The sequence below is a fragment of the Pelophylax lessonae genome (assembly GCF_965119305.1).
Source record: "Pelophylax lessonae genome assembly, chromosome: 5".
NCBI lineage: Eukaryota > Metazoa > Chordata > Amphibia > Anura > Ranidae > Pelophylax > Pelophylax lessonae.
The window spans coordinates 503,830,874-503,857,768 of NC_138772.1; the positions used below are offsets into that span (position 1 = coordinate 503,830,874).

At 44.7% G+C, this 26,895-nt stretch overlaps 1 protein-coding gene across 2 annotated transcripts in view; it reads right to left on the reverse strand.

Moving 5' to 3' along the window:
* The window catches only part of TRPS1 (transcriptional repressor GATA binding 1), a 436,341-nt gene that overhangs the window by 229,506 nt on the left and 179,940 nt on the right, over nt 1-26,895 (reverse strand). Inside the window, exons 4-5 of one of the 2 annotated variants that reach the window (XM_082259357.1) lie at nt 2,280-2,457; nt 1,343-1,520 (exon numbers count right to left, since the gene is read on the reverse strand). In XM_082259357.1, coding sequence (XP_082115483.1) covers nt 1,343-1,520; nt 2,280-2,457 — 356 coding nt within the window. Of the gene's footprint in view, nt 1-1,342; nt 2,458-26,895 lie in introns of both variants that reach the window. The other variant, XM_082259356.1, reaches the window with a different exon arrangement.

Here is a 26,895-nt window from a genome sequence, read left to right on the forward strand (position 1 = left end):
AAAATGGACAAGCTTGGTTGGATGGAAACACTTTGGATCCAAAGGGGAGGAGAGATCTGTTTGTGAGCCTAGAAAATGATCACAACTTTGAGAGAAATATGCTAACTACAGTCCCCAACTTTACTAACATTTTTCCATCTATGTGAACTGAAATGATAGTGGGCATGTTGGCCTTTTTAAAGGTGTTGGAAGGTGTTGCCATTTCTTAACACTGGCCACCAGACATGGGAGTAAGCCCCCGTTCACACTGGGGCGACCTGTCAGGCGACCTGGTCGCCTGACAGGTCGCCTCCCATACAGAAGCTATGGACCCGTTCTAATAGGTGCGACATAAGTCGCTCCGACTTAGAAAAAGGGTCCGGAGCTTCTTTGGGGCAACCCGGAGCGACCTGCATAGACTTCAATGTTATGAAGTCCGTGCCGGCCGCTCCGAGGTCGCGGTGCGAGCAGCGCGCCGCGACCTCTGAGGTCGCCTGGGGAAGTCGGATCGCCCCAGTGTGAACTGGGACTCTGTCACACATGTGCAAGTCACAAGCAAGTCTCAAGTCTTATCCTTCAAGTCTCAAGCAAGTCCCAAGTTACTGTGGCGAAAAGCAAGCAAGTCAAGTCGAGTCCCTGCTAGAAGTCAAGCAAGTCAAGTCAAGTCATTTGTTTTGGTCAAGTCACAAACCAAGTCAAAATACTGATCTACCCCAATTTTCACCTTTAAATTAGTTAAAAGTCAGTGGTTAGGAAAGGTTTTGTTTTATTTTCAACATTAACAAAACTGCTTAGTGCTTTTTTCTTGGCATATTAAAGAAACACTTTGAATGCCCAAACAGCTCAAAATCCTTCGTCCGGTCATGTTTCAACACCACAGTCAATAAAAACATGTTAAGTATTTCCATTGTTAAACAGCCAGTGTCCTAAAAATCAGAACACACTGAGGTGTTTTAAGTGACTGTGGTGTCAGAAACATAACAGGCACATTCATTTTGCTTTAATACATCTTGAGAAAATGCAAATATGTAATAACTTAAAAAAGTAAAGTCATTTCGAGTCATATGTCTCAAGTCAAAGTCAAGTCTCAAGTCATGAATACCAAGTCAAAGTCAAGTCGAGTCTTTTATTAATTTTAGTCAAGCAAGTCTCAAGTCCTCAAACTGGTGACATAAGTCTGACTTAAGCCAAGTCATGTGACTCGAGTCCCCCACCTTTGCTGGCCACACTATGAATATTATGACATGCATGACCAAACTAACCATAATCAAACACAACACATTACCTATCTATTTCACAAAAGTAATCCTACCTTAAACTGTCAAAAAACTGTTTTATTTTTAGTTAAATATTCTGGGCATACCTGTAGTGTCGTGAAAGGTCTTCTTCTCCCAGGCTGCTAAAGTCACATTTGGTACATGAGTGTTCCTTGCTTTCTTTGACCGTCAGCTGTCCATCAATGGCTTGCTGGTGATTCGGTTCCTGCTTGACTTCAGAAGCCTGGCCTTCATGGGCATTCTCATAGTGAAGCAGGAGCACATCTACATCAGGAGAGGAGAATGGGCATTGATCACACTGGTGTTTAACTCGTGGGCTACCTGTCACCCCAGCAGACAAGTGCAATAGCAAGAGAGCACAGTGAGAACAATTACTTTTTTTGCAAGCAAAAGGGTAAGATATCTCTCCATGGTGCTTTTCAGGGCTGCAGAGGCCTCTGGGACAAAACGGGCAATGTTTAATAGTACACTTGTGAATATTGTGGTGCTGTTGGTAATGGCGTAGGAGAGGCCCGACCAAGATCACCTCAGGGCTATGGCTTTTAGAGTACCTAAAGTCACAGAACTGACAATTGTAGCTGGTGACTATTAAATCCTCAGCTGGTTTATTTGAGAGGTCTTTCTTTTTGGCCAATCCTTTCTCTACTTTTGCCAAGAGCGGGTCATCGGTATTTATGGCAATATCATTTTGATTAATGACTGATCTCCTGAAGATCTTGTCATTGGGATCCGAATTAGGGCTCTCTGGCACCCCTCCCCCATGCTGTTGACTGTGATGGTCTAAAAGTTTGGCATTGCTGGAGGATTCACAGCTGTAACTACAGAACTTGCACCAGTAGTAGTTGGTGTCATCGTTCCCATTCTGCCTGGAAGAATCTACAGGCTTAATTGGCACTGAATATCCAACTGGCATATCATCTGCTGCTTTAACAGTGATTTTGTCTTGCCACTTTCCCATATCTCCAGGCTCACAAGAACGTGGGATGGGGCTGGATTTATTGGCAGTTTTCTCAGATGGTTTACCAGAATCAGAGGACACTTTCATTTTGTTAGGGTGCGTCTTTAGAAAGTGCTGCTCCAGCTCGGTTGAAGAGTTCCCCATGTACGTGAAGTTGCAGAATTTGCAGCGGAAGTACTTTGTGTTTCCTTGGCAATCTGGTGTTTTACGCCCAATGCCGATGAAAGTACCACCAAAGGTAACCTGTGAAATAAGAAAAAATATAACTGAGTACAAACATCCAATTAACTTTTCACATCAACTCTCAGGTAACTAATCATTACTTTTGTAGAACGATTTTAGTTGTGGTCTTGGTAGCTAATCACTACCTTGGTAGAAACATTTTATTTGCGGTCTGAAAACAAAGTCAAAGGACATTCTCACCGCTGATTATTGCTCAATCATTCACTTCAAGGAGTTTTCCGCTTTCTCCAAGTAGGTGGAAAACTCCTTGACCCTGTTTTTATCTAAGACTGGAAAACCCATTTAAAGTATATCCAAAGCCAAAACTTTTTAGTGTTTAGGATAGAATAGCGAAGGTTTAAAAGTTTTGTTTTTTACCATTTTTTTGTTATTAGTTTACCTTTGACAAGGTTTCTTTTCATTTCTCTGCAACCTTAGACAGTGTCCTTTTTGGAACATTTCCCTTCCGTTCCTGTCTTGGTGACAACTTATATCCGTGCCGCTGAGCTCTGCAGTAGTGAAGAGAAACCACCAACAAGGATCCTGCAACGCCCCTTCTAGGAGTGTTGAATTCCTGATTCCCATACTGCACTCAGAGGTTTGGTTTGCCAGCTTCTACGTCACTATTAGGCCGGCCATACATGGATTCGAACTGTTAATGGGTAATCTGAATGTACCAAGTTCCCTTGCAATTATTGCTAGCAACTGCTTTAGCTCCCTATCAGAGTCCCCTTACATCAACTGTCCCCATCAGAGTGCCTTCTTATATCAATTGTCCCCATAAGAGCCCCCTTACATCAACTGTTCCCATCAGAATGCCCCCTTACATCAACTGTCCCCATCAGAATGCCTCCATCAGAGCATACAGCAAGGGACCAGGAGATCAACAGCCATGAAATTGCCAAATTCAGCAGGATCCTCAGCCGGTGGCTTCTCTTCTTTACTACAGAGCTCAGTGGTGTTGAGTTTTCCAAAACTCCCCTTACATCAACTGGCCCAATCAGAGTGCCCTCTTACATCAACTGTCCCCATCAGATTCTTCTTACATCAACTGTCCCCATCAGATTATTCTTACATCAACTGTCCCCATCAGAGTCCCCTTACATCAACTGTTGCCATCATGATCCCCTTACATCAACTGTCCCCATCAGAGTGCACTCTTACATAAACTGTCCCCCATAAGAGCCCCCTTACATCACCTGTCCCCATCAGAATGCCTCCATCAGAGCACACAGCAGGGGACCAGGAGATCAACAGCCATGAAATTGCCAAATTCAGCCGGATCCTCAGCCGGTGGTTTCTCTTCTCTACTACAGAGCTCAGTGGTGTTGAGTTTTCCTAAACTTCCCTTACAACAACTGGCCCAATCAGAGTGCCCTCTTACATCAACTTTCCCCATCAGAGTCCCCTTACATTAACTGGCATCAAAGTCCCCTTACATTAATTGTCCCCATCAGAGTCCCCTTACATCAACTGTCCCCATCAGAGTGCCCCCTTACATCAACTGTCCCCATCAGAATGCCTCCATCAGAGCACACAGCAGGGGACCAGAAGATCAACAGCCATGAAATTGCCAAATTCAGCAGGATCCTCAACCGGTGGCTTCTCTTCTCTTCTACAGAGCTCAGTGGTGTTGAGTTTTCCAAAACTTCCCTTACAACAACTGGCCCAATCAAAGTGCCCTCTTACATCAACTGTTCCCATCAGAGTCCCCTTACATTAACTGTCCCCATCAAAGTCCCCTTACATCAACTGTCCCCATCAGAGTCCCCTTACATCAACTGTCCCCATCAGAGTCCCCTTACATCAACTGCCCCCATCAGAGTGTCCTTACATCAACTGTCACCATCAGGGTCCCCTCTTACATCAACTGTCCTCATCAGAGTCCCCTTACATCAACTGTCCTCATCAGAGTGCCCTCTTACATCAACTGTCTCCATCAGAGTGCCCTCTTACATCAACTGTCCCCATCAGAGTCCCCTTACATCAACTGTCCTCATCAGAGTGCCCTTTTACATCAACTGTCTCCATCAGAGTGCCCTCTTACATCAACTGTCACCATCAGAGTCCCCTTACATCAACTGTCCCCATCAGAGTCCCCTTACATCAACTGTCCCCATCAGAGTGTCCTTACATCAACTGTCACCATCAGGGTCCCCTCTTACATCAACTGTCCTCATCAGAGTCCCCTTACATCAACTGTCCTCATCAGAGTGTCTCTTACATCAACTGTCTCCATCAGAGTGCCCTCTTACATCAACTGTCCCTATCAGTGTCCCCTTACATCAACTGTCCCCATCAGAGTGCCCTCTTACATCAACTGTCCCCATAAGAGCCCCCTTACATCAACTGTCCCCCATCAGAATGCCTCCATCAGAGCACACAGTAGGGGATCAGGAGATCGACAGCAATGAAATTGCCAAATTCAGCAGGATCCTCAGCCGGTGGCTTCTCTTCTTTACTACAGAGCTCACTGGTGTTGAGTTTTCCAAAACTTCTTTGCAAGACCACTTTACTACAGAAATTTATATTACAGAGAGTTGCTTCAGAGTGCCTCTTACATCAACTGTCCCCATCAGAGTGCCCTCTTACATCAACTGTCCCTATCAGTGTCCCCTTACATCAACTGTCCCCATCAGGATCCCCTTACATCAACTGTCCTCATCAGAGTGCCCTCTTACATCAACTGTCCCCATCAGGCTTGGAGTGCAAGCCGACGCCATTTTGGGCTTGGTGTGTCTGCACAGTAGGCATCTTCTCATTGGGTGACTTATTACTACTTAGATTATAAATAAGTGGCTTTTGTGGGTGTTTGGCTGGCACTATCTTTTGAAAAAAGCATTTATGCTGAAACGCGTCAAGGCCACGCTGCTGACAGCCTACCTTTGCATCTGTATACGCTCTTTACCACGAGATGTTTGTAAGTGCAATTTGGTGTATTTTTATTTAATTAAAATTTTAGCAGTGTTACACTATTTTGTGCTCCCTTGTTTTTTGGTTCCTTTCTGGCCATCTGACGGAGTGAGAGCCTCTCTGGTGTGACGGTTCATATCTGCTATTACCTCTTCACCTCAACATCAGTGACCTCAGTCATCCCTTTCGGATTATCCATCCATTGTACAACAAGCTGATTTGACTCATATGCTATATGGCATTTTGAGTCCTATCGTTCTGGTGAGCACAATATATCTCTATATCTTGTTGGTGTTGGGATCCAGTGAGCACTTCAATTATCACCGTTGTGGACTGTTTTTTCACTTCACATATGGGACTGTTGATTTGATCACTTTTATTCATTTTGCTATTTATTTGTATTTACCTTTCTTGGTTTATATATATACACGTTTATATTGCTAGTATTTATTAGCGCTGCACTTTTTTCCACATTTTGCTATTCCCATCAGGATCCCCTTACATCAACTGTCCTCATCAGAGTGCCCTCTTACATCAACTGTCCCTATCAGTGTCCCCTTACATCAACTGTCCCCATCAGAGTGCCCTCTTACATCAACTGTCCCCATCAGAGTCCCCTTACATCAACTGTCCTCATCAGAGTGCCCTTTTACATCAACTGTCTCCATCAGAGTGTCCTCTTACATCAACTGTCCCCATCAGAGTCCCCTTACATCAACTGTCCCCATCAGAGTGCCCTCTTACATCAACTGTCCCCATCAGAATGCCCTCTTACATCAACTGTCCCCATCAGAGTCCCCTTACATCAACTGTCCCCATCAGAGTGCCCTCTTACATCAACTGTCTCCATCAGAATGCCCTCTTACATCAACTGTCCCCATAAGAGCCCCCTTACATCAACTGTCCCCATCAGAATGCCTCCATCAGTGCACACAGTAGGGGACCAGGAGATCAACAGCCATGAAATTGCCAAATTCAGAAGGATCCTCAGCCGGTGGCTTCTCTTCTTTACTACAGAGCTCAGTGGTGTTGAGTTTTCCAAAACTCCCCTTACATCAACTGCCCAATCAGTGTGCCCTCTTACATCAACTGTTCCCATCAGAGTCCCCTTACATTAACTGTCCCCATCAGATTCTTCTTACATCAACTGTCCCCATCAGATTCTTCTTACATCAACTGTCCCCATCAGATTCTTCTTACATCAACTGTCCCCATGAGAGTCCCCTTTATATTAGCGAGAGTTGCTTTAAAAAGTAAGTTGGTCTTACTATCTCTTTTTGCTAACAACCAATCTTTTAAAATCTTCCAGGGTTGCCCACTACATGTCTAGGCTTGGATATGACTGGAATAATTATAATAAAATAAAGTCTAGAAAAACACCAGATCTCACACAGCCTTATTTTATCAGGCAGCTGCATTTCACTGATGTTGACGGCAGGTGAGTTTATTGCTGTTAATATTACCGGCAACGTGTATGTTAGAATGCTTGCTGTCTTGTAAAGTTAACTTTCTTTTAATTAAGATAGCTTCCAGCTCATGTCTGCCTATGCCTTCTTATTTAGCTGTCACTTTCATGTAAACCTTGTTTGAAAGAAGCAGGCCAGGTATTTCAAGACTTCCTTCTAAAAGTGATTTATTATATCCTGGCTAGCCCTTATTTAATGCTTCGTTTTATTACCGAATGTCATCCTTCCGACAATCCACTCTACAGAGCACTTCCAATTTTAGATGCTACCAACAACAAAAAAACTATATATATATATAAATTGAATAAAATGATCAAAAGGAGAGGCAGATGAGCGGAATTTGCAATGAATTGCAAGTTCTGCCAATTATACTTGTCGTTTTGGTGGTATACTCAATTATTACATCAATATGCACTTTCAGGGGAGATAGAAACCACAGGCATATTTTATACAATGCTTTACATTTCAATAGTCTCTTCTATATTTATATACTGCTAAAGGTACTCTTTATGTAAGAGGGCATCAGAGTGCCCTCTTACATCAACTGTCCCCATCAGAGTGCCCTCTTACATCAACTGTCCTCATCAGAGTGCCCTCTTACATCAACTGTCCTCATCAGAGTTCCCTCTTACATCAACTGTCCCCAGCGGAGTGCCCTCTTACATCAACTGTCCTCATCAGAGTGCCCTCTTACATCAACTGTCCCCATCAGAGTGCCCTCTTACATCAACTGTCCCCATCAGAGTGCCCTCTTACATCAACTGTCCTCATCAGAGTGCCCTCTTACATCAACTGTCCTCATCAGAGTGCCCTCTTACATCAACTGTCCCCATCAGAGTGCCCTCTTACATCAACTGTCCCCATCAGAGTGCCCTCTTACATCAACTGTCCCCATAAGAGTGCCTCTTACATCAACTGTCCTCATCAGAGTGCCCTCTTATATTAACTGTCCTCCTCAGAGTGCCTCCTTACATCAACTGTCCTCATCATAGTGCCCTCTTATATTAACTGTCCTCATCAGAGTGCCTCCTTACATCAACTGTCCAATCAGAGTCATCTTACATCAACTGTCCCCATCAGAGTCCTCTTACATCAACTGTCCCCATCAGAGTGCCCTCTTACATCAACTGTCCCCATCAGAGTGCCCTCTTACATCAACTGTCCCCATCAGAGTGCCCTCTTACATCAACTGTCCCCATCAGAGTGCCCTCTTACATCAACTGTCCTCATCAGAGTGCCCTCTTACATCAACTGTCCTCATCAGAGTGCCCTCTTACATCAACTGTCCCCATCAGAGTGCCCTCTTACATCAACTGTCCCCATCAGAGTGCCCTCTTACATCAACTGTCCCCATAAGAGTGCCTCTTACATCAACTGTGCTCATCAGAGTGCCCTCTTATATTAACTGTCCTCCTCAGAGTGCCTCCTTACATCAACTGTCCTCATCATAGTGCCCTCTTATATTAACTGTCCTCATCAGAGTGCCTCCTTACATCAACTGTCCAATCAGAGTCCTCTTACATCAACTGTCCCCATCAGAGTCCTCTTACATCAACTGTCCCCATCAGAGTGCCCTCTTACATCAACTGTCCTCATCAGAGTGCCCTCTTACATCAACTGTCCTCGTCAGAGTGCCTCTTACATCAACTGTCCTCATCATAGTGCCCTCTTACATCAACTGTCCTCATCAGAGTGCCCTCTTATATTAACTGTCCTCATCAGAGTGCCCTCTTACATCAACTGTCCTCGTCAGAGTGCCTCTTACATCAACTGTCCTCATCATAGTGCCCTCTTACATCAACTGTCCTCATCAGAGTGCCCTCTTATATTAACTGTCCTCATCAGAGTGCCCTCTTACATCAACTGTCCCCATAAGAGTGCCCTCTTACATCAACTGTCCCCATAAGAGTGCCCTCTTACATCAACTGTCCCCATCAGAGTGCCCTCTAACATTAATTCTCCCCATCAGTCCCCTTACATCAAATGGCCCAATTAGAGTGCCCTCTTACATCAACTGTCCCCATCTGAGTCCCCTTACATCAAATGTCTCCATTAGAGTCCCCTTACATCTACTACCCCATTAGAGTTCCCTTACATTAACTGTCCCTGTCAAGAGTGCCCTCTTACATAAACTGGCCCAATCAGAGTTCCCCCTTACATCAGGTGTTCCATCAGAATTCCTACTATTAAACTGTGTAACATAAAGTGCATTAAATTATTTAAATAACAAGACAATCACATTAGTGGGCCGGTAGTGTGATTTTCTGTCATTATGAATGTATAGGGGTTCAGTTCCCTTTATATTGCTTGTTCTGACCGTTCTCTCCGATGTTCAGAATAGGTGCTGCAATACTTAAAGTGATTGTAAAGTCTCCGTTTTTTTTTTTTTTTTTTAAATACCACACGTTATGCTTACCTCCTCTGTGCACTTGCTTTTGCACAGGGCAGCTCGGATCCTCTTCTTCTCGGGTCCCTTGTTCCTGCTCCTGGCCCCTCCCTCCTGTCGGGTGCCCCCACAGCAAGCAGCTTGCTATGGGGGCACCCGAGCCGAGCTGCAGCTCCCTGTGTCCATTTAGACATGGAGCTGCCATTCTGCCCTGCCCCCTCTCTCTCCTGATTGGCTCCCTGATTTTGATTGACAGCTGCAGGGGCCAATGGCGCCGTGGCTGTATCTCAGCCAATCAGGAGGGAGAGTCCCACGATGGCCCAGGGACTCGTGGACATTGATGGACAGTGAGGGGGCAAAGGTAAGTATTAGGGGGTGAGAGGGTGGCTGCTACACACAGAAGGATTTTTATCTTATGCATTGAATGCATTAAGATAAAAAACCTTCCTGACTTTACAACTCCTTTAAGCCTGGTACACACTACTAGTTGTTTTTTTTTTTTTTGTTCAATCCAGAAAAACTGACAGCTCAGGTCGGAGCTGCTGTACTAACTATGTGATGTTAGTACAGAGATCTCCCCTGCTGTGCTATTGTGTTCTGGCAGGGTGGGGCGGTTACCCTTCAGATAATCAGGAGCCAATCAGCAGACCTTTTTCGGTGATGCCCCTTCAACAGAAGCTGGCCCGGACACAGTAGACATGAGCCGAATGTTGCCCGGTTTCTATTAAACCGGCTGATGCCGCCCAACATTTGGCCCATGAGTACTAAGCTTTACTAGGTCCTGTAGAAAAATTCTAGGCATTTGGTCATGTGATCTCTACTTAAAGGGCAACCTATTGCCTAATGTCCGGCCTGTCAGTGTCCGTGATGAATTCACGTGAACTGGAAATTTTGGCCACTCTCTTCATTGGACAGCGGCCGGTATCACAGGGCTGGATGGGGGCGGGAACTGCAGGAGTTAACTCACATTAAACAGCAGGTGATTGGTTACCAGGCGATTTTAGCTACAAATCACCAGATTGTTAATGTGAAAAGTTAACTTCAGCAGTTCCCGCCCCCATCCAGCCCTACCCAGGCCAGTGATACTGGCTGGTCTCTGCTCCACTGTACACCTATGTAAGGTAGGAGAGTTCTACATACACAGTGTGTGCTTGTGTGTGGGGTGGGGTGCAGGGGGGCAGAGGACACTACAGTGGGGGGAGGGGAGCAGGGGAAAGAGGACACTGCTTTGGGGGGCACAGGAAAGAATTGCTATGGGGGGAGGGGCACAGAGGACACTATGGGATTGATGTGAAGGGGTACAGCGGACACTACTATGGGGGTACAGAAGACACTGTAATAGGGGGGGACCCTATTAGGGACCCCATCACCCCTGGGGACAAGTACCCTTTCTCACCTGGGGACAGGGACCCCTTCGCACCTGGGGACAGGGACCCCTTCTCACCTGGGGATGGAAACCCCTTCGCACCTGGGGATGGGAACCCCTTCGCACCTGGGGATGGGAACCCCTTCTCACCTGGGGATTGGAACCCCTTCTCACCTGGGGATGGGAACCCCTTCTCACCTGGGGATGGGAACCCCTTCTCACCTGGGGATGGAAACGCCTTCTCACCTGGGGATGGGAACCCCTTCTCACCTGGGGATGGGAACCCCTTCTCATCTGGGGATGGGAACCCCTTCTCATCTGGGGATGGGAACCCCTTCTCACCTGGGGATGGGAACCCCTTCTCATCTGGGGATGGGAACCCCTTCTCATCTGGGGATGGGAACCCCTTCTCACCTGGGGATGGGAACCCCTTCTCATCTGGGGATGGGAACCCCTTCTCATCTGGGGATGGGGGACTTCCTCTCCCCTGGGGACGGGGGCCCATCTCTCCTAAGGGAAGAAACTCAATTTTCCCTAGGGACAGGAAACCCATCTCCAGACCATGCTGGCTAGCAGGGCTGAAGTCAGCCACCCTTGGGTGCCAGGATGGGGGAGGGGGCAGTAAAATCTGAATCCCCAGCCACATGCTCCCTCAGTGTGAACTGGCTTTGTATTAGTGAAGCACCTTAAAGTGAGGTAAAGCTGTACTGTTAATATTACTATGTTAGGATTATTATTATATACCAGGGGTCTTCAAACTATGGTCCTCCAGTTGTTCAGGAACTACAATTCCCATCATGCCTAGTCATGGCTGTGAATGTCAGAATTTTACAATGCCACATGGGACGTGTAGTTCTGCAACAGCTGGAGGGCCGTAGTTCGAGGATCCCTGTTATATACCATGCGTTCACAGACCCCTGATGTAGCAGAATACATATTGGCCTAAATTGATGATTAAATTCAATTTTTTACAATTTTTCTTTTTTATTATTATTATTATTATTATTATTATTATTATTATTATTATTATTATTATTATGTGTGTTTTATAGTATTAAGTAAAAAATATTGTTTTTTTTTTTTTTTTCAAAATTTTCACTTTTTTTGTTTATAGGGCAAAATAAAAAAAAAAAAATTGCAGAAGTGATCAAATACCACCAAAAGTAATCTGTATTTGTGGGGAAAAAAGAACATCAATTTTATTGGGGTACAGCGTCGCACGACCGTGCAATTGTCCGTTAAATTAACGCAAAAAATGGCCTGGTCATTAAGGGGGGGTAAACCTTCTGGGGCTGAAGTGGTTAGTCCGTTATAAGAAAACGCTTCCAATGATAAATTTTGCAGACCAAAGAGGGAAGAAATGAGAGAAATTCCTGGTTGGGGTGTAAATACCCGGCCGCACTTTGCAGATGTCTGCGTTTGCCTCTAGTGAACAGACCACAGTAAGGTTCCTGTATGTCCTCCTCCTTACAGTAATCACATCTATATTCAGACACAATGTAAGGGGTAATTATAGAACATTACTAAACTGTAAACTTCTCTAAACAACACGCTGCGTCTCCAGGCAGGACCTCCTCCACAAACCATACTGCCTGACAGCACAACCTGCACTCAAGGTGCTTTCACACTCCTCCATCGAAAAAAATGCAACTAAAAACGCATATATGTTTTTGATGCTTTTCCCGTGCATCTTTTGAGTGCCTGATCCCAGCATGCACCTGTGAAACACGGCAAACGTGACTCAAAAACGCATTAAGAAAAAACAACCGCGATGCATTTCTGATGTTTCTACTCTGTTTTATTTCAAAGCTGATTTGGGTTGTTGGTGCGGTTTTGAAAAGCGTACCAAAGATGCAGCATGCAGGATTTTTCAAAACGCATCAAACCCTGAAGAGTCCCATAGGATTTATAGGGAAATATTGTTACTGCATTTTTTCAGTGCTTTTAGCAAAGGTAAAACCGCACCGGTGTGAAATCAGCCAAAGCCCTGGTTCACATTGGAGTCACTAGTCGACAAGTCGCACCCTACTGTCAGCAATGGCATCGTTCAAAATCGGTGCAACACCAACTTTGCCGAGCCACATCAATTTGAATAGTAGTTCCTGCAGTACTTTTGGCGATATCAGGTGCGACTTTCAACAACGTCTGGGCATGAAGCTGCACAGATGTCTTCAAACTCACACCTGAAGTCGCACTGACATGCGGCTTTGAAATCGTGCAATTTCAGATGAATTTTAAAGCCGCATTCAATGTGAACGAGGGGTAGGGGGCCGTTCACACTGATCAGTTTTTGATCAGTTTATCAGTTTTAAAAAAGGGGAAGAGAAATGCATGGAAAATGCATCCCTTTAAATCACAGAATTCCTCACACCGGTCAGTTGTGTTTTTAGAAATCCTGCTTGCTGCATTTTTGCAGAGTGTTTGGTACATGTTAGAACTGCACCATTAATCATTAAAAAAAATCGCAATCTCAATTCACCCCTCTCCTCACAATCCTAAAACGGCATGTCCCCAATTCTTAGTCCCGGTTCACATTAGCACAATGACAAACATCGCATGTGATTCGGAGCGCACTGCTCTGAAAATCAAAAGTGATGTTTGTGCGAATCAAATCCAGCCATACAGATTGTATGGCTGAATTTGCATCGCATTCAGACAGAACACGTACAGGACCCTTTCTTGGGTCAGCAGCAGAATCAGATCGCATGGGCGTTCACACCTATGCGTTCCGATTCATGTCTGAACTGACAGTTTGCACTGTGATATGCGAACTGATCTGGGGGCGTTGTTAACTTTGTATTGACACCCCCAGCGATTTGCATATGGCAGTGTGAACTGCCTGCGATTTGAATGCGATGTGAGAACATGCAGTGGAGTCGCAGGGTTCCTGCATCGCATATGTGTGAACCGGGACTTACAGAGCGGCACTCTGCTCACTCACAGCTGTCCAAAAAAAATCAACATTATTAAGGCTCCATTCACACCTGAGTGTATCGTTTTCAGGCATTTTTTGCAGGTGTTTGGAGGAAGGCATTGACATCTAACAAAAACGCTTGTAATCTGCCAAAAAAGAAGCTCATGTACTTTTTTGATCTTCAGGCGTTTTGCTTCAGGCGACAAAACGCTCAGATGTGAACAGGGGCCATTGAAATGAATGGGATTTTGCTTGTTGGGCGTTTTGAGACTTCAGAGATGAGAGTTTTACGAGCTGAAAAACGCACAGGGCCTAAGGCTGCTAGATAACTATACACACAATGTTTTACAATGTATCATTTCCTTCTTTTAGATCAAAGGAATGAACTTCTGTCTGTAAGTGCCGGTTCACATTTCTCCGATCACAGAGATCGCATGTAATTCGCACTGCTTCTAAAATCACATGCAAATTCTGTGCGGTGAAAATTCAGCCATACAGTTTGTATGGCTGAATTCACACCGCAATCGCACTAAAACACGCACAGGACCCTTTTTTTGGCCCGCAGCAGAATCAGATCACATGGTGGTTCACACTAGAGCGATCCGATTCTGTGCGAACTTTCAGATCGCACTGCGATATGCGATCTGATCTGGGGGTGTCATTAACGTTTAATTGACACCCCCAGCATATCGCATATAGCAGTGTGAACTGCCAGGGGTGCGGATACGATGCCGGAACACGCTGTATATTCGCAGCCTTCCCGCATCGCAGAAATGTGAACCGGGACTAAGTGAGGGCAGTTTAACCTCTTAAAGACTGAGCTTTTTTCTGACACTTATTGCTTACAAATTAAAATCAGTATTTTTTGCTAGAAAATTACTTAAAACCCTCAAACATTATATATGTATATTTTTAGCAGAGACCCTAGAGAATAAAATGTGATCCTTGCAATCATTTAGGTCATACTGTATTTGCGCAGAAGTCTTTCAAACACAGTTTTTTGGGAAAAAATACACTTTAATGAATTTTAATAAAAAAACTAAACCGTAAAATTAGCCCAATTTTTGGATAATGTAAAAGACGATGTTACGCCGAGAATGCTGATCTTTATTCTAAGCAAAAAAAATAGCGATTCTCATTTTATCCAGAATGGTGCAGCTCTAAAACATGTAAAAAAAAAAACACACACCTCCTCATTGAAATGCTTGGAAAAATGCATCAAAAACACACCTGTGGTTGCGTTTTGAGTGCATTTTTTTTAGTCACATGTCCAAGTTTCACAGGTGCATGTTGGGTAATAGAAAACGCACAGGAAATGCACTGCAAAAATGCATATGAGGTTTAATGCATTTTTTTTTTAACAGAGCAGTGTGAGAGCAGCCTAAGCAAGACAATGATTTATTGGTCTCCACCATGACACACACATAAGCTTACATCCAAATCCCTGTATGTGCAGCTGAACCTCGGGCACATATTTGTTGCTGTAAGGTCCCATTCACATCCGTGCATTTTATGTGCGTTTTAGGTGCAGTGCATTAAAAAAAAAAAAAAAAAAAGTTCTGCTTGCTACGTCTTTGATGTACTTTCATCAAAACGCATGTTCTATGTTGTTCAATAATAACTGGCCTTAAACGCATGCCTAAAACTCAACGTACCAAAAACCGCACAGATGTGAGCCAGCCCTAGGGCGGTGTTCACTTTGTGCGTGTTGTGTTGCGAACCTTGAGCTGCCTTCAGCCGGCGAGCCGCAGTGCCATCCTTACCAGCACCCCCCCATGCCAACATGTGCGTTTTTGCAAGCCTCTTGCGATTCGGTACGGCATTATTTTGCAATAGCGTCGGGGATTTTTTTTGTGTGTTTCTCGCGCGTACATCTGCTTATTGAAACAAATGGGCTGCCTTACATGCAATGAGCGAGAACGCTTTGGAAATATGCGCATGCTTCGACGCATCTGCGTGGCGCAAACAAAATACCTCAGCGATTGATACATCAACATTTATTTTCATTCATAAAAGTGCATTCATAGCAAATCCTTTTTTCAGTTTTGGAGAGAGTAGGGAAGGATTAGAATCCATGTCAGGTTTTGATGTCTATGCCCCTGCAAGGGAGATCCACCTTCTTTACCTGCCCTAGTAATACCCCTCACAAGGGGTGGAGATCTAAAATATTTGGCTGGTTCAGCTGGGACCGGGACAAATCTGCTCTGTCTGCCCCCTCCCTCTGTTAGACAGAAGTTGATTATTAGATCAACCTTCATTGAATGGACATGACAGAAAACGTTCGTTGATGAGCAGCTGCAGCCACTGATTTCTGTATTCTGACAGTAGAGGGAGCCGCTGTCATAATACAATGTCCCTGCAGGGGGAGCATTTCTCTATCCACCACATTTGCTGGCTGAAAAAAAAAAAAAAACAAATCATCTATGCCCAGGAATTTCCGCATCTCTGTGTTTTTCTATACAATATTGGCACATCATGTGGGAGGGGCTGGCAGGGTGATGAATATCGCCGTCTGAAAACATCACGGCACCTCCCCTCTGGAGCCCTGTTGCAGCAGTGGGAGGGCTCTTGGGAGGAGTTATGCAAATTTAAAAATGCCTTGATGGGTAAATGCTGGTGTGGAGGAGTGGATGTTTGCATGTAGACAGCACTAGGTAACGCCCACATGTGATGCAGAGTCTCCATGATTGGAAGAAATGAAATCCAATAAATAAAAGGGGCAGGCCAGGGGCGGGTCAGGGACAGCCAGGCAGGGGAGGGAATTGCTCTGCACACGGTCCAATATCAGGGCCAAAGTTTGAATTTTACAAATATTCCGGGGCTGAAAAAGTTTTATAAATTAACAAAAAAAAATGAAGTCCTCCCCTGAGTCTCCTTGAGGCCCCCTTCAAGGCTCCATTCACTCCTGGGCGTTTTTGAGCGTTTTTCAGCTCCAAAAACGTTTAAAAAAACGTTCCAAAACACCCAACAAGTAAAACCCCATTCATTTAAATGGCCCCTGTTCACATCTGAGCGTTTTGCAAAGCGCCTGTAGCTGAAAAAAGTGCTTCTTTTTGGGCTGATTACCAGCGTTTTTGATAGATGTCAATGCCTGCCTCCAAAAACGCCCGAAAAAAACGCCTGAAAATCGTGGTAAAATCGCGGTAAAAAACGCGGTAAAACGTTACACTCAAGTGTGAATGCAGCCTTACTCTTTGATGCGACTTGAATGTCTTTGTAATCTTAAAGCCCATTAAACCTCAAGTCGCATCAAAGTCGGACCAAAGTATAGTGCAGGGACTACTTTGAAATTGCTGCAACTTGAATTCGCAGAGATATGAACGGTACTCATTGGAAATAATGGAGGACTTGTCATGTGACTTTGCAGTCCCAAGTCACAGGACAAGTCGCACAAGTGTGAAGGGGGTTTTACATTCAGTGTCCCTTAGAATGGAATCCCACATTAAAGTCCCCAACAGAGCTGAACCCCCCCCCCTTACATCAGAATCCCCAACTAATTTTCTGTTACATCAGAATCCACCCTTACACAAGAGTCCCCATCAGATTCCTCCTTTACATCAGAGTCCCTATCAGGGTCATAAGAGCCCCCATAAGAGACCATTATACCTTGGAGGGCTAGGTCAGAATGATATGATTTAGAACAGGAGTCCCCCCTTACATCAGAGCCACCATCATCCTCTCTCTTACATCAGAATCCTTGTTTAAATTTTGCTTACATCAGAGTCCCTCCTTACATGATAGTCACCTCTTATATCAGCAACTCCATTTAAGCCTCCTGTACATCAGAGTCCCAGCATACATGAGAATCCCCATCAGAGTCCTCATATAAGTCTCTCTTACACAGGAGTCCCATTAGAGTTCCCCCGTACATCAGAATCCCCATCAGAGTCCCCCTTTAACATCAGAGTCACCATGTGAGTTTCCTTTGCATCAGAGTCCCCCTTACATGGGAGTCCCTATCAAAGCCCATCCTTACATCAGGGTCCCCATCTGAGTATCCCTTGCATCAGAGTCGCCCTTACATGATAGTCCCCATCAAAATCCCCCTTACATGAGAGTCCCCATCAGAGTCCCCCTAACGTGAGAGGCCCCATTAGAGTCCCCCTAATGTGAGAGGCCCCATTAGAGTCCCCCTAACGTGAGAGGCCCCATTAGAGTCCCCCCTTATATCACAGTCTCCATCTGAGTGTCCCACTTTACATTAGAGTCCCCCTCTAAGTCTTCCTTACATCAGAGTCCCACCTTACTTTAAAGTCCCCATCAGAGTTCCCCCTTACATCTGAATGTCCCCATTGCATGAGAGTCCCTATCAAAGCCCAACTTTACATCATAGTTCCTCCTTACATAAGAGTCCCGCTTACATGAGAGCCCCCATCAGAGTCCCCCTTACATGAGAGCCCCCATCAGAGTTCCCCTTACATGAGAGCCCCCATCAGAGTCCCCCCTAACATCAGTGTCCCCATCTGAGTCTCACTTGCATCAAAATCCCTCGTTACATGACAATCCCCATCAGGATCCCCTCTTACATCAGAGTCCCCATCACAGACCATCCTACATTGGAGGGAAAGATCAGCATGATATGATTTAGAACAGGATCCCCCCCCCCTCCCCACCCCCTTACATCAGAATCCCCATCAGGGACCATCTTACATTGGAAAGATCAGCATGATATGATTTAGAACAGGAGCAGCCCCCCCCCTTACATCAGAGTCCCCATCTGAGTCTCCCTTGCATCAGAGTCCCCCTTTACACAAGATTCCCCATCAGAGCCCCCCTCTTACATTGGAGTCCCTTTCAGAGACCATCTTACATTGGAAAGATCAGCATGATATGATTTAGAACAGGAGCAGCCCCCCCCCCCTTACATCAGAGTCCCCATCTGAGTCTCCCTTGCCTCAGAGTCCCCCTTTACACAAGATTCCCCATCAGAGCCCCCTCTTACATTGGAGTCCTTTTCAGAGACCATCTTACATCGGAGGGTCAGATAAAATCTTGCAGCGGTCTGGATGTGGCCCTAGGGCCCTAGTTTGGAGACCCCTTGGCTAGTTGATGCTGGGTGACCTCCAGCCAGGAAATGAGGTTCTCTCTGACCTGCTGCAGCTTCTATGGCACACTGTGAGAAGCTTACAGTGTGCAGTGAAATCAGGAAAGCTATTTCAATACAGGAGAAGAGCCTGTACATCAGAACAAGACTGAAGGGAAGGTCAGAGTGCACCTTTAGGTCCATGGGCAGCCCTAAGATAAGCTAGAGCATTTCTTAGGAATGATAAAGTAGTTGCAGCCTTGCCCGGGGCGCCCTCACAGCTTTAGGCCCCAGGCTGGGCCTAGGCCAGGATCTCCTCCGAGCCATGCCTTTCATTGCGGGCAGACGGAGAGGAAAGTCCAGCTAAAGTATACGTTTGTTGGAACATCATTATTTCCCTGAGGTGAAATGCCAATTCTCAGACTGATAGGCAGGCAGACGCAGCACACATTATTAAAGATTTTATAACCTTTCCACATCCAGAAACCTTCCCACCGCCGAGGCTTCCAGGAGGATAAAACCCACTTTGGTTGAAGGGGGACGCATGCGAGACGTAACTAGAAAGAGACGCCAGGCCTTGATCCCCACCTTCACAAACTGTAAGACTTTAAAGAGTTTAATTATTCTGGTGATTTAAGGCTGCGAATGACAGCAGAGCGAGGGGGGAAGACCGGCTTTCCAGGGCCTGTTGTTAAAATAAAGGTTGTCATAGCAAAAGCCGAGCAGGCCCTTCCCCTGAGCGGGCCACACCTGTCTAGTGATGTTACAAGGCAGACGCAGAGAAGGCCCAACCACCGAGGACGTCACAGAGAACAGAAAACACTTCATTTCTGAGGTGTGGAAATACGTGACGTTCGCTTCCATCTTCTCTGGGGCTTGGAGACCCATTTCACACCCACTGCTGGCCGCCCTACTGAGGAGCCATCGGCATGATTGTGTACCTGCCCTCCAAATCCCAACACAATGCAATCTAATGAGAGGAAGTCATATGGCCTCAGGGAGCACAAGACGTTTTCTATATAGGCGACTGACAGAGATGTATAGTAACTAAGTAGAACTACTTCACTACTGTACTTAAAGCGGAGTTCCAGCCTTTTCACTCACCTGTACTACGGTCCCCCGAAGCCTCGATCCTCTTCCCTCTGGTCTCGGCGGCGCCGGCATCACTGCTGTGGGCACCCAGCTGCGACAGTTTGCGGCTTCACAGCCGGGTACCCACTGCGCATGCGTGAGTTGCGCTGCGCATCTTGATTGGCCGGCAATCTTCTGGGACCTCTGACATGTCCCAGAAGATTGCAGGGAGGGAGGGGGAGAGGAGAACTTTCGTTCAGGGCGCCGCGGCGCTCCGAGCGGAAGTGGGAGCGGGTACCTGTCAAAACTAGGTACCCGCTCCCCCCCCCCCAAAAAAAAAAATTACATGCCAAATGTGGCATGTCAGGGGGTTAGAATACCTAAAGCGGAAGTTCCCCTTTTGGGTGGAACTCCGCTTTAAAGTGGAGTTCCGGGCACAGAAGTCATTTTTTAATAAACATACCCCCCGGGACAGTCAGGGCTAGTACATTCCACAATGGCTAGCCTCTGATCTGTCCCGGTTCGCACTTACCTGCAAGAAGAAATACTTACTTATAAAATTTCTTCCACAGCGTTTCCATCTCTCTTGTGGGCAGCTGAAGCCGGCGCGATCCTCTTCTGTGTCTCCTTCCGCGTCCTCTTCTCCCAGAATGCGCCTGCACCGGCCCCTCTCGTCACTTCCGGTGCGTCGCCCGGAAGTGACGAGCGGGGCCGGTGCCGTCACATTGATTCCTGGGAGCGATGACGTTCAGCTCCCAGGAATCATAGCGAGACAGGAAGTGACGGGTGAGCCGCGGCGCCGAGGGAGGAAGTACTCTGAGGTGAGTATTTACGATCTCCAATTAAAAGGTGAGTAAACAAAAAAAAAAAATAACTATCCAATTCCTTTTCAGGTGAAGGAGAACTAGCGGAGGGGCACAAAAAAAAAATATAGTTTTTGTGCCCGGAACTCCGCTTTAAGTATCTGTACTTTCCTAGAGTAGAATTTTTTTCTCCTACTTCCACTTTTACTTCACTACATTTTTTCAATGATTTCAATACTTCTACTCCGATATTTTTTTTTTGTGCTGCATAGTTACTCGTTACAATTATAAAAATTACCACTGCCAGAACAGTAGATGGCAGGTTTCATTAAGCTCAAAACATGTGTATTATCAGCGCATACAAAAATAAAAGCTACTGTATGTATAAATAAAACTAAATTTGAAATAATAAAAAACAATATGATGTTCAAACTTTTGACTTCTTTCTTTAATAACTACATAACACAGTACTTGTACTTGTACTTTTACTTTCAGTACTTGAGTAGCAATATTTTTTTTAAAACTACTGGTACTTTTACTTTCAGTACTTGAGTAGTAAAATTAAAAAAAAACTACTGGCAATACTCAAGTACAAAAAATGTTGAATACTTTAGTACTTCTACTCAAGTCACTTTTTGATCGAGCACTTCCACTTCTACTCAAGTCACTTTTTGATCGAGCACTTGTACTTTTACTCAAGTATGGGTTTTGAGTACTTTATACAACTCTGGCGACTGATCTACAAAAAGCCAAAGAAAAATAAGAAACTGAGACCGGCCATACACAGAGCAAATATCTTTACTGCAATCACGGGTTGCAGGGAAAAAAATTGCTCAATTCCTCCATCAACACAGACAGCGTTGATGCAGGAATCGCTCCTGCAGGGCCATGGTCTTCTCCCTGCGGGGAAGCCGTTCCCACCAAGAGAAGACAGTGATTATCACTAGCGGCTATAGCAGTCGGTTGGTTACACCATGATGTAGTAGTATGCACAGCATATTAGTACATTACGGCCAGAGTTGTATAAAGTACTCAAAACCCATACTTGAGTAAAAGTAAAAGTGCTCGATCAAAAAGTGAAGTACTAAAGTATTCAACATTTTTTGTACTTAAGTATTGCAAGTATTTTTTTTTTTTAAATTTTGCTACTCAAGTACTGAAAGTAAAAGTACAAGTACTGTGTTATGTAGTTATTAAAGAAAGAAATCAAAAGTTTTAACATCATATTGTTTTTTATTATTTCAAATGCAGCTTTTATTTATACATACAGTAGCTTTTATTTTCATATGCGCTGATAATACACATGTTTTGAGCTTCATGAAACCTGCCATCTACTGTTCTGGCAGTGGTCATTTTTATAATTGTAACGAGTAACTATGCCGCACAAAAAAAAATATCGGAGTAAAAGTATTGAAATCATTGAAAAAATGTAGTGAAGTAAAAGTGGAAGTAGGAGAAAAAAATTATACTCTAGGAAAGTACAGATACCGCCTTTCGGTACTTAAGTACAGTAGTGAAGAAGTTCTACTTAGTTACTATACATCTCTGATTACGGCAGACTTATCTGTCATATGGTGTCCTCCAGCACAGCGCTGGGACCGATCGGACGGGCCCCCGGCCATTCCAGCTTCGCCCGGTCTTTCCTAAAACTGTTAGACCGCATTCACACTGAAACGGCACGACTTATGGGGTGACCTGTGAAGTCGCGTGCAACGCGACTTCGGCACGACTTGCACGGACTTCACAGAATGAATGTCTATGCAAGTCGCTCCAGGTCGCCCCGAAGTAGTACAGGACCCTTTTTCTAAGTTGGAGCGACTTGTGTCGCTCCTATTAGAACGGGTCCTGTACTACACAATGGACCGCGACGGTGCGTGACTTTTCAGGCTGACCAAGTCGCCTGAAGAGACAAGAACTCACTGCTCAAGGTGGTGTGATTGCCTGATGACACACCGGTGCATGCCCCGGCTCGCCTCCGTGAAAACTTGATAAAGGAAAAAGAATTGGCAGTACTCCGGGTTGAGTCAAAATCCAGATTTATTGACTGGACATCCAAATTATGACAATCATGGCATGGTAGACGCGTTTCACACACTGACTGTGTGCTTAATCATTACCAATTAATGATTACCAATCATTACCATTAATGATTAAGCACAGTGTGTGAAACGCGTCTACCTTGTCACGATTGTCATATTTGGATGTCCAGTCATTAAATCTGGATTTTGACTCAATCTGGAGTGCTGCCAATTCCTTTTCCTTGACCAAGTCGCCTGACAAGTGGTTCTAGTGTGAACCGGCACTTAGAGCGATAGTAATAAAGCACCTGTCTGCACTTTTTCTCTGGTACATTTTGGTCAATTCTCCTTCATTAAAAAATGTTCTCCTGTTGGCCAGTTTTGCGCTGTCCTATCATTTGTTGTCCTTTAATTCTTAATGAGAGCTTAATGGAATTAGCCAGCAGCAGGATAGCTTTGCATCAGTAAGAACATGGAAAGCCTCAGTGAACAACGGGCCAATTTCTGTCTGCAGGTTAAATCGGATCTCTCATCATTTGATGAAAAAGCATCAATTACTGCTAAAACTACCAGAAAAAAAAGCTTTTTTCTTCAAACTAAAATGAATCAAATGAGATGCTGCTGCTGTATGTAAGCGAAGCTAATTTTAGGCCGGGTTCACACATGCTGCGGCTGCAGCTCACAGCAGGGGGTCCGGTGTGTCCTTGTTCTCTATTTAAGGTGCAAATTCAGCAAAAAATTCAAACCTGAAATGGAGCCAAAGACGCACAGGACCCTTCTGCAGTGCATTCCGCAGCCGCCCCGAGCTGTGTGAACCGACTCCATTGAGAGACGGTCACAATCTCCTGTCATTCGAATTGGATGCAGGGAAACCCACATTCAATTTGCATAAGTGTGAACCCAGCCTCACTGTTCCCTAACACCCAGGGCAGGGACAAGGGGTGGGCAGGAGGGACAGCTGCCCTAAGCGCGGTGGGGATTTTTGCTAGAAGGGGTGATTAGGAAGGAGGAGATTTGTACTAGGAGGGTAGATGTGTGTTAGGAAGGGGGGCTGGGGAGGATGTATTTGTATTAGTAGGGACGATTGGGAGATTGGTGCTAGGAGGGGAAATTTGGGGTGATTCGTGCTAGAAGAAGGAGATTTGTGCAGGGAGAGAGGAATTTGGAGCAAGGGGATTTATGCTCAGAGGGAAAATTTCAGGGGTAGAGGATTTGGAAATGGAGGGGATTTTAGCTGGGAGGGAAGATCTGTATTGGAAGAGGAGGAATTTTTGTTTGGGGAGAATTTTGGCTTGCAAAGGGAATTTGTGCTTGGGGGTAAGTGTGAAGATCAATGCTCACATTTCTTTGGAAGAGATTTTTGCTGACACATAACGCTCATACACTTTAATGGGGGCGCCATTTGGAGTCTTCACCCTGGGCACTAGATGACCTTGTCCCGGCACTACTAACACCACATGCAGCTCTAAAGAATACGTGAACCCACGTATTCCCGATATGAGGCTGCTGTACCATGTACTTGTATGAAAAATCATCCTGCTCTCTTTGTATTGCTTCCTCTGTGTGAAATCCCTGGTGTTCCTGCAAGTCCCTCTGCTTTCCTATTAAAAACTGACCACACTAGGCATGAGAGCACATCATGGTCAGTTCCCTAGCTGTGCTGGGAACTCAGCCTGCTCAACCCTAACAATTAGACTTGTGCTCCCCCCCCCCCTGCACAGCCATTCACAGGGAAGACCAGTGTACTGCTGCTTCTCCTCCCCCAGCTCTCCAAACTCCTTATACAGCTGAGAACAGACGGTATGTGGTCACTTATAAAAAAAGGGAAAAAAGGTATTTCTAAGGGTGGGCCAACCCAATATTGAACCCTACGGACTAAGATTGGGATGTCGTTAAAGCTGCATGTGCGTGTAAAGAAGGCAGGGGTCCCAATACTTATGACAATACAATGTATATATATATATATATATATATATATATATGTTTTTTTTTTTTTCAGTGCAAAGAAAGTACTCTCAGCTGATCCCCCTTATAAAAAGAAATAATAATAATATTAATTTGAGATCATGTGTAAATGTATTCTTCATGCTCTTACACCCTCTTTGCATATTATCTAACATGTCTATATCAGTGACAATGTTTGTTTTCCATGTCCCTTATTTTGGTTTTCCTTTTCATCTTCTTTCAGAAAAATACCAGAAGTGCAGCGCCTTAAGTGGTTCTAATGATTAAATACATCCATTATTCTTAAGAGTCTACTTACAATTTACGGACTCATCATTGCCAGCCTCCTCTGGGCCTCCAGCACAAAACTGCTGTGAAAATTCCAGCTGTGAATTTTTAATGATCTGATATGTGTAAAAGTAAAGAAGTAAAAAAAAAAAAAAGGAACTGATGCAATACAGCATCCAGGGTGCATGGCCAGAGTCTGCTGCAAAGATTCGGGCAGTATGTACCGTGACAGATTTATTTTACACCAGCCACATTTAACAAGCAACAACCACACAAATCATCTGCTCTACATGACAGACCATTAACAGATGCTTTCTCTGCCAGGGTAGAAGTAGAACGACATTACTGACTACATTATCAGATTCTTGTACCTATATGATAGGATAATTATTAGGTTTTTTTTAAACCTGAAGCAAGAGGGTCAGTAAGATGGCCATGTAATATTTATTTTGAGATGGTCAGTAGTGCCAACCACTGTATTCCTTTCATGCCAGATTTACTTTGAAATAAACAAGTGGGCACGCTACTGACATCCATATTCCCAACCAGCAGCACGCGAGCTTTAATACAAGCATTCACAGACCTCTGTAGCTGCATGTACTGTGGAGTAATTCATCCTTAACCAAGGACCAAGCCTATTTCTGACACTTGTTGCTTACAAGATAAAATCAGGATTTTTTGCTAGAAAATTACTTAGAGAACCCCCAAACATTATATAATTTTTTTTAGCGAAGACTCTGGAGAATAAAATGGCGGTTGTTGCAATATTTTATGTTGCATGGTATTCGCACAGCGGCCTTTCAAATGCAATTTTTTGTGGAAAATTACACTTCACTGAATTAAAAAAATAAAACTAAACCGTAAAGTTATCACATTTTTTTTTGTATATTGTGAAAGATGATGTCACGCCAAGTAAATAGATACCTAGCATGTTACGGTTTAAAATTGTGCACAATCGTGGAATGGCGACAAACTATGGTACTTTAAAATCTGTACAGGCGACACATTAAAACATTTTTTTACAGTTACCAGTTTAGAGATACAGAGGAGGTCGTTTGCTAGAATTATTGCTCTCTCTCTCTCTGACAATCGCGGCGATACCTCACATGTGTGGTTTGAACACCGTTTACATTTGCGGGTGCGACTTACATATGCCTTTTCTTTGGTGTGCGAGCACACAGGGGCACTTAAAATTAGTTTATTTTTTTTTCCTATTTATTTTATTTTTTATTTTGTTCACTGTCCCTTAAAAATAAAAATCTGATCACTTTTTTTGCTGTCACAAGGAATGTAAACATCCCTTGTGACAGTAATAGGCAGTGACAGGTGCTCTTTATGGAGGGATCTGAAGTCTTAAAGACCCCAAACCCTTCCACTGCACTTAAAAGTATTCAAAACATCAAAATCTGCATTTTTGAATACTGTAACTTTTTTTTTTTTTTTTTTAATAAACGTTTTATTGAGAAAAATAAGAATGCACATTAACATTAACAAGTGACGGCAATATAGTACAGTCGGCAGACACAGGTACAAATAACAGTATACATCCAAAATAACCATAGACTGTATCAAGGAGCAGAGAGATGCCATCTGCGGAAGATACTGAGGTATAAACAAAGCAAAAGTGACCCGGCCTCCTTAAATACGTGGCCAATAATTCAGTATATTATTGCAAGTACGGAGGGCCTCTGCGGCTCAGGTTCATGTCCCAGCCGCATGGGCCGAAACCAATATATTATGGGGATCAGTGCAAACATATGGAGTATTGGGAATTACGGGGTAGGAGAGTAATGAGGGAAGGAGAGAATTCCCACCCCTCAGACTGGAGAAGTGAGGATGGGGGCGGCCAGGAGGCAGGAAAATGAATGTCTTGGAAGGGGCACCCCCGAAACGGACACCCCCAAGGGGAACACGCTGTGTCCAGGGCCGGGGGCGCACCACCCATACATGCATATAGACCGCCCATCGCTGCACATGGGTACGGTAGGCAACATGAGGTAGGGGAGAGGGGAGTCTCAGGGAAAGCAGGTGGGGGCGGAGGACGCTGAGAGCGTCATGAGACAGTGTGGAAAGAAAGCAATAGCATGAAAAGAGGGGATAGAGGGATATAGAGAGCATACTAGGTAGGGAGAGTAGAAGGGAGATAGGAAATGGGGAAGGGAGGAGAAGAGGAGTGCGGGCGCACTCCCCCGGAAGACGACCGAGGAGCAGGTGGGGTGTGGCAAGCTTATGTCAGACTAAGTAGTCATCAGGCGACGGTGTTCATC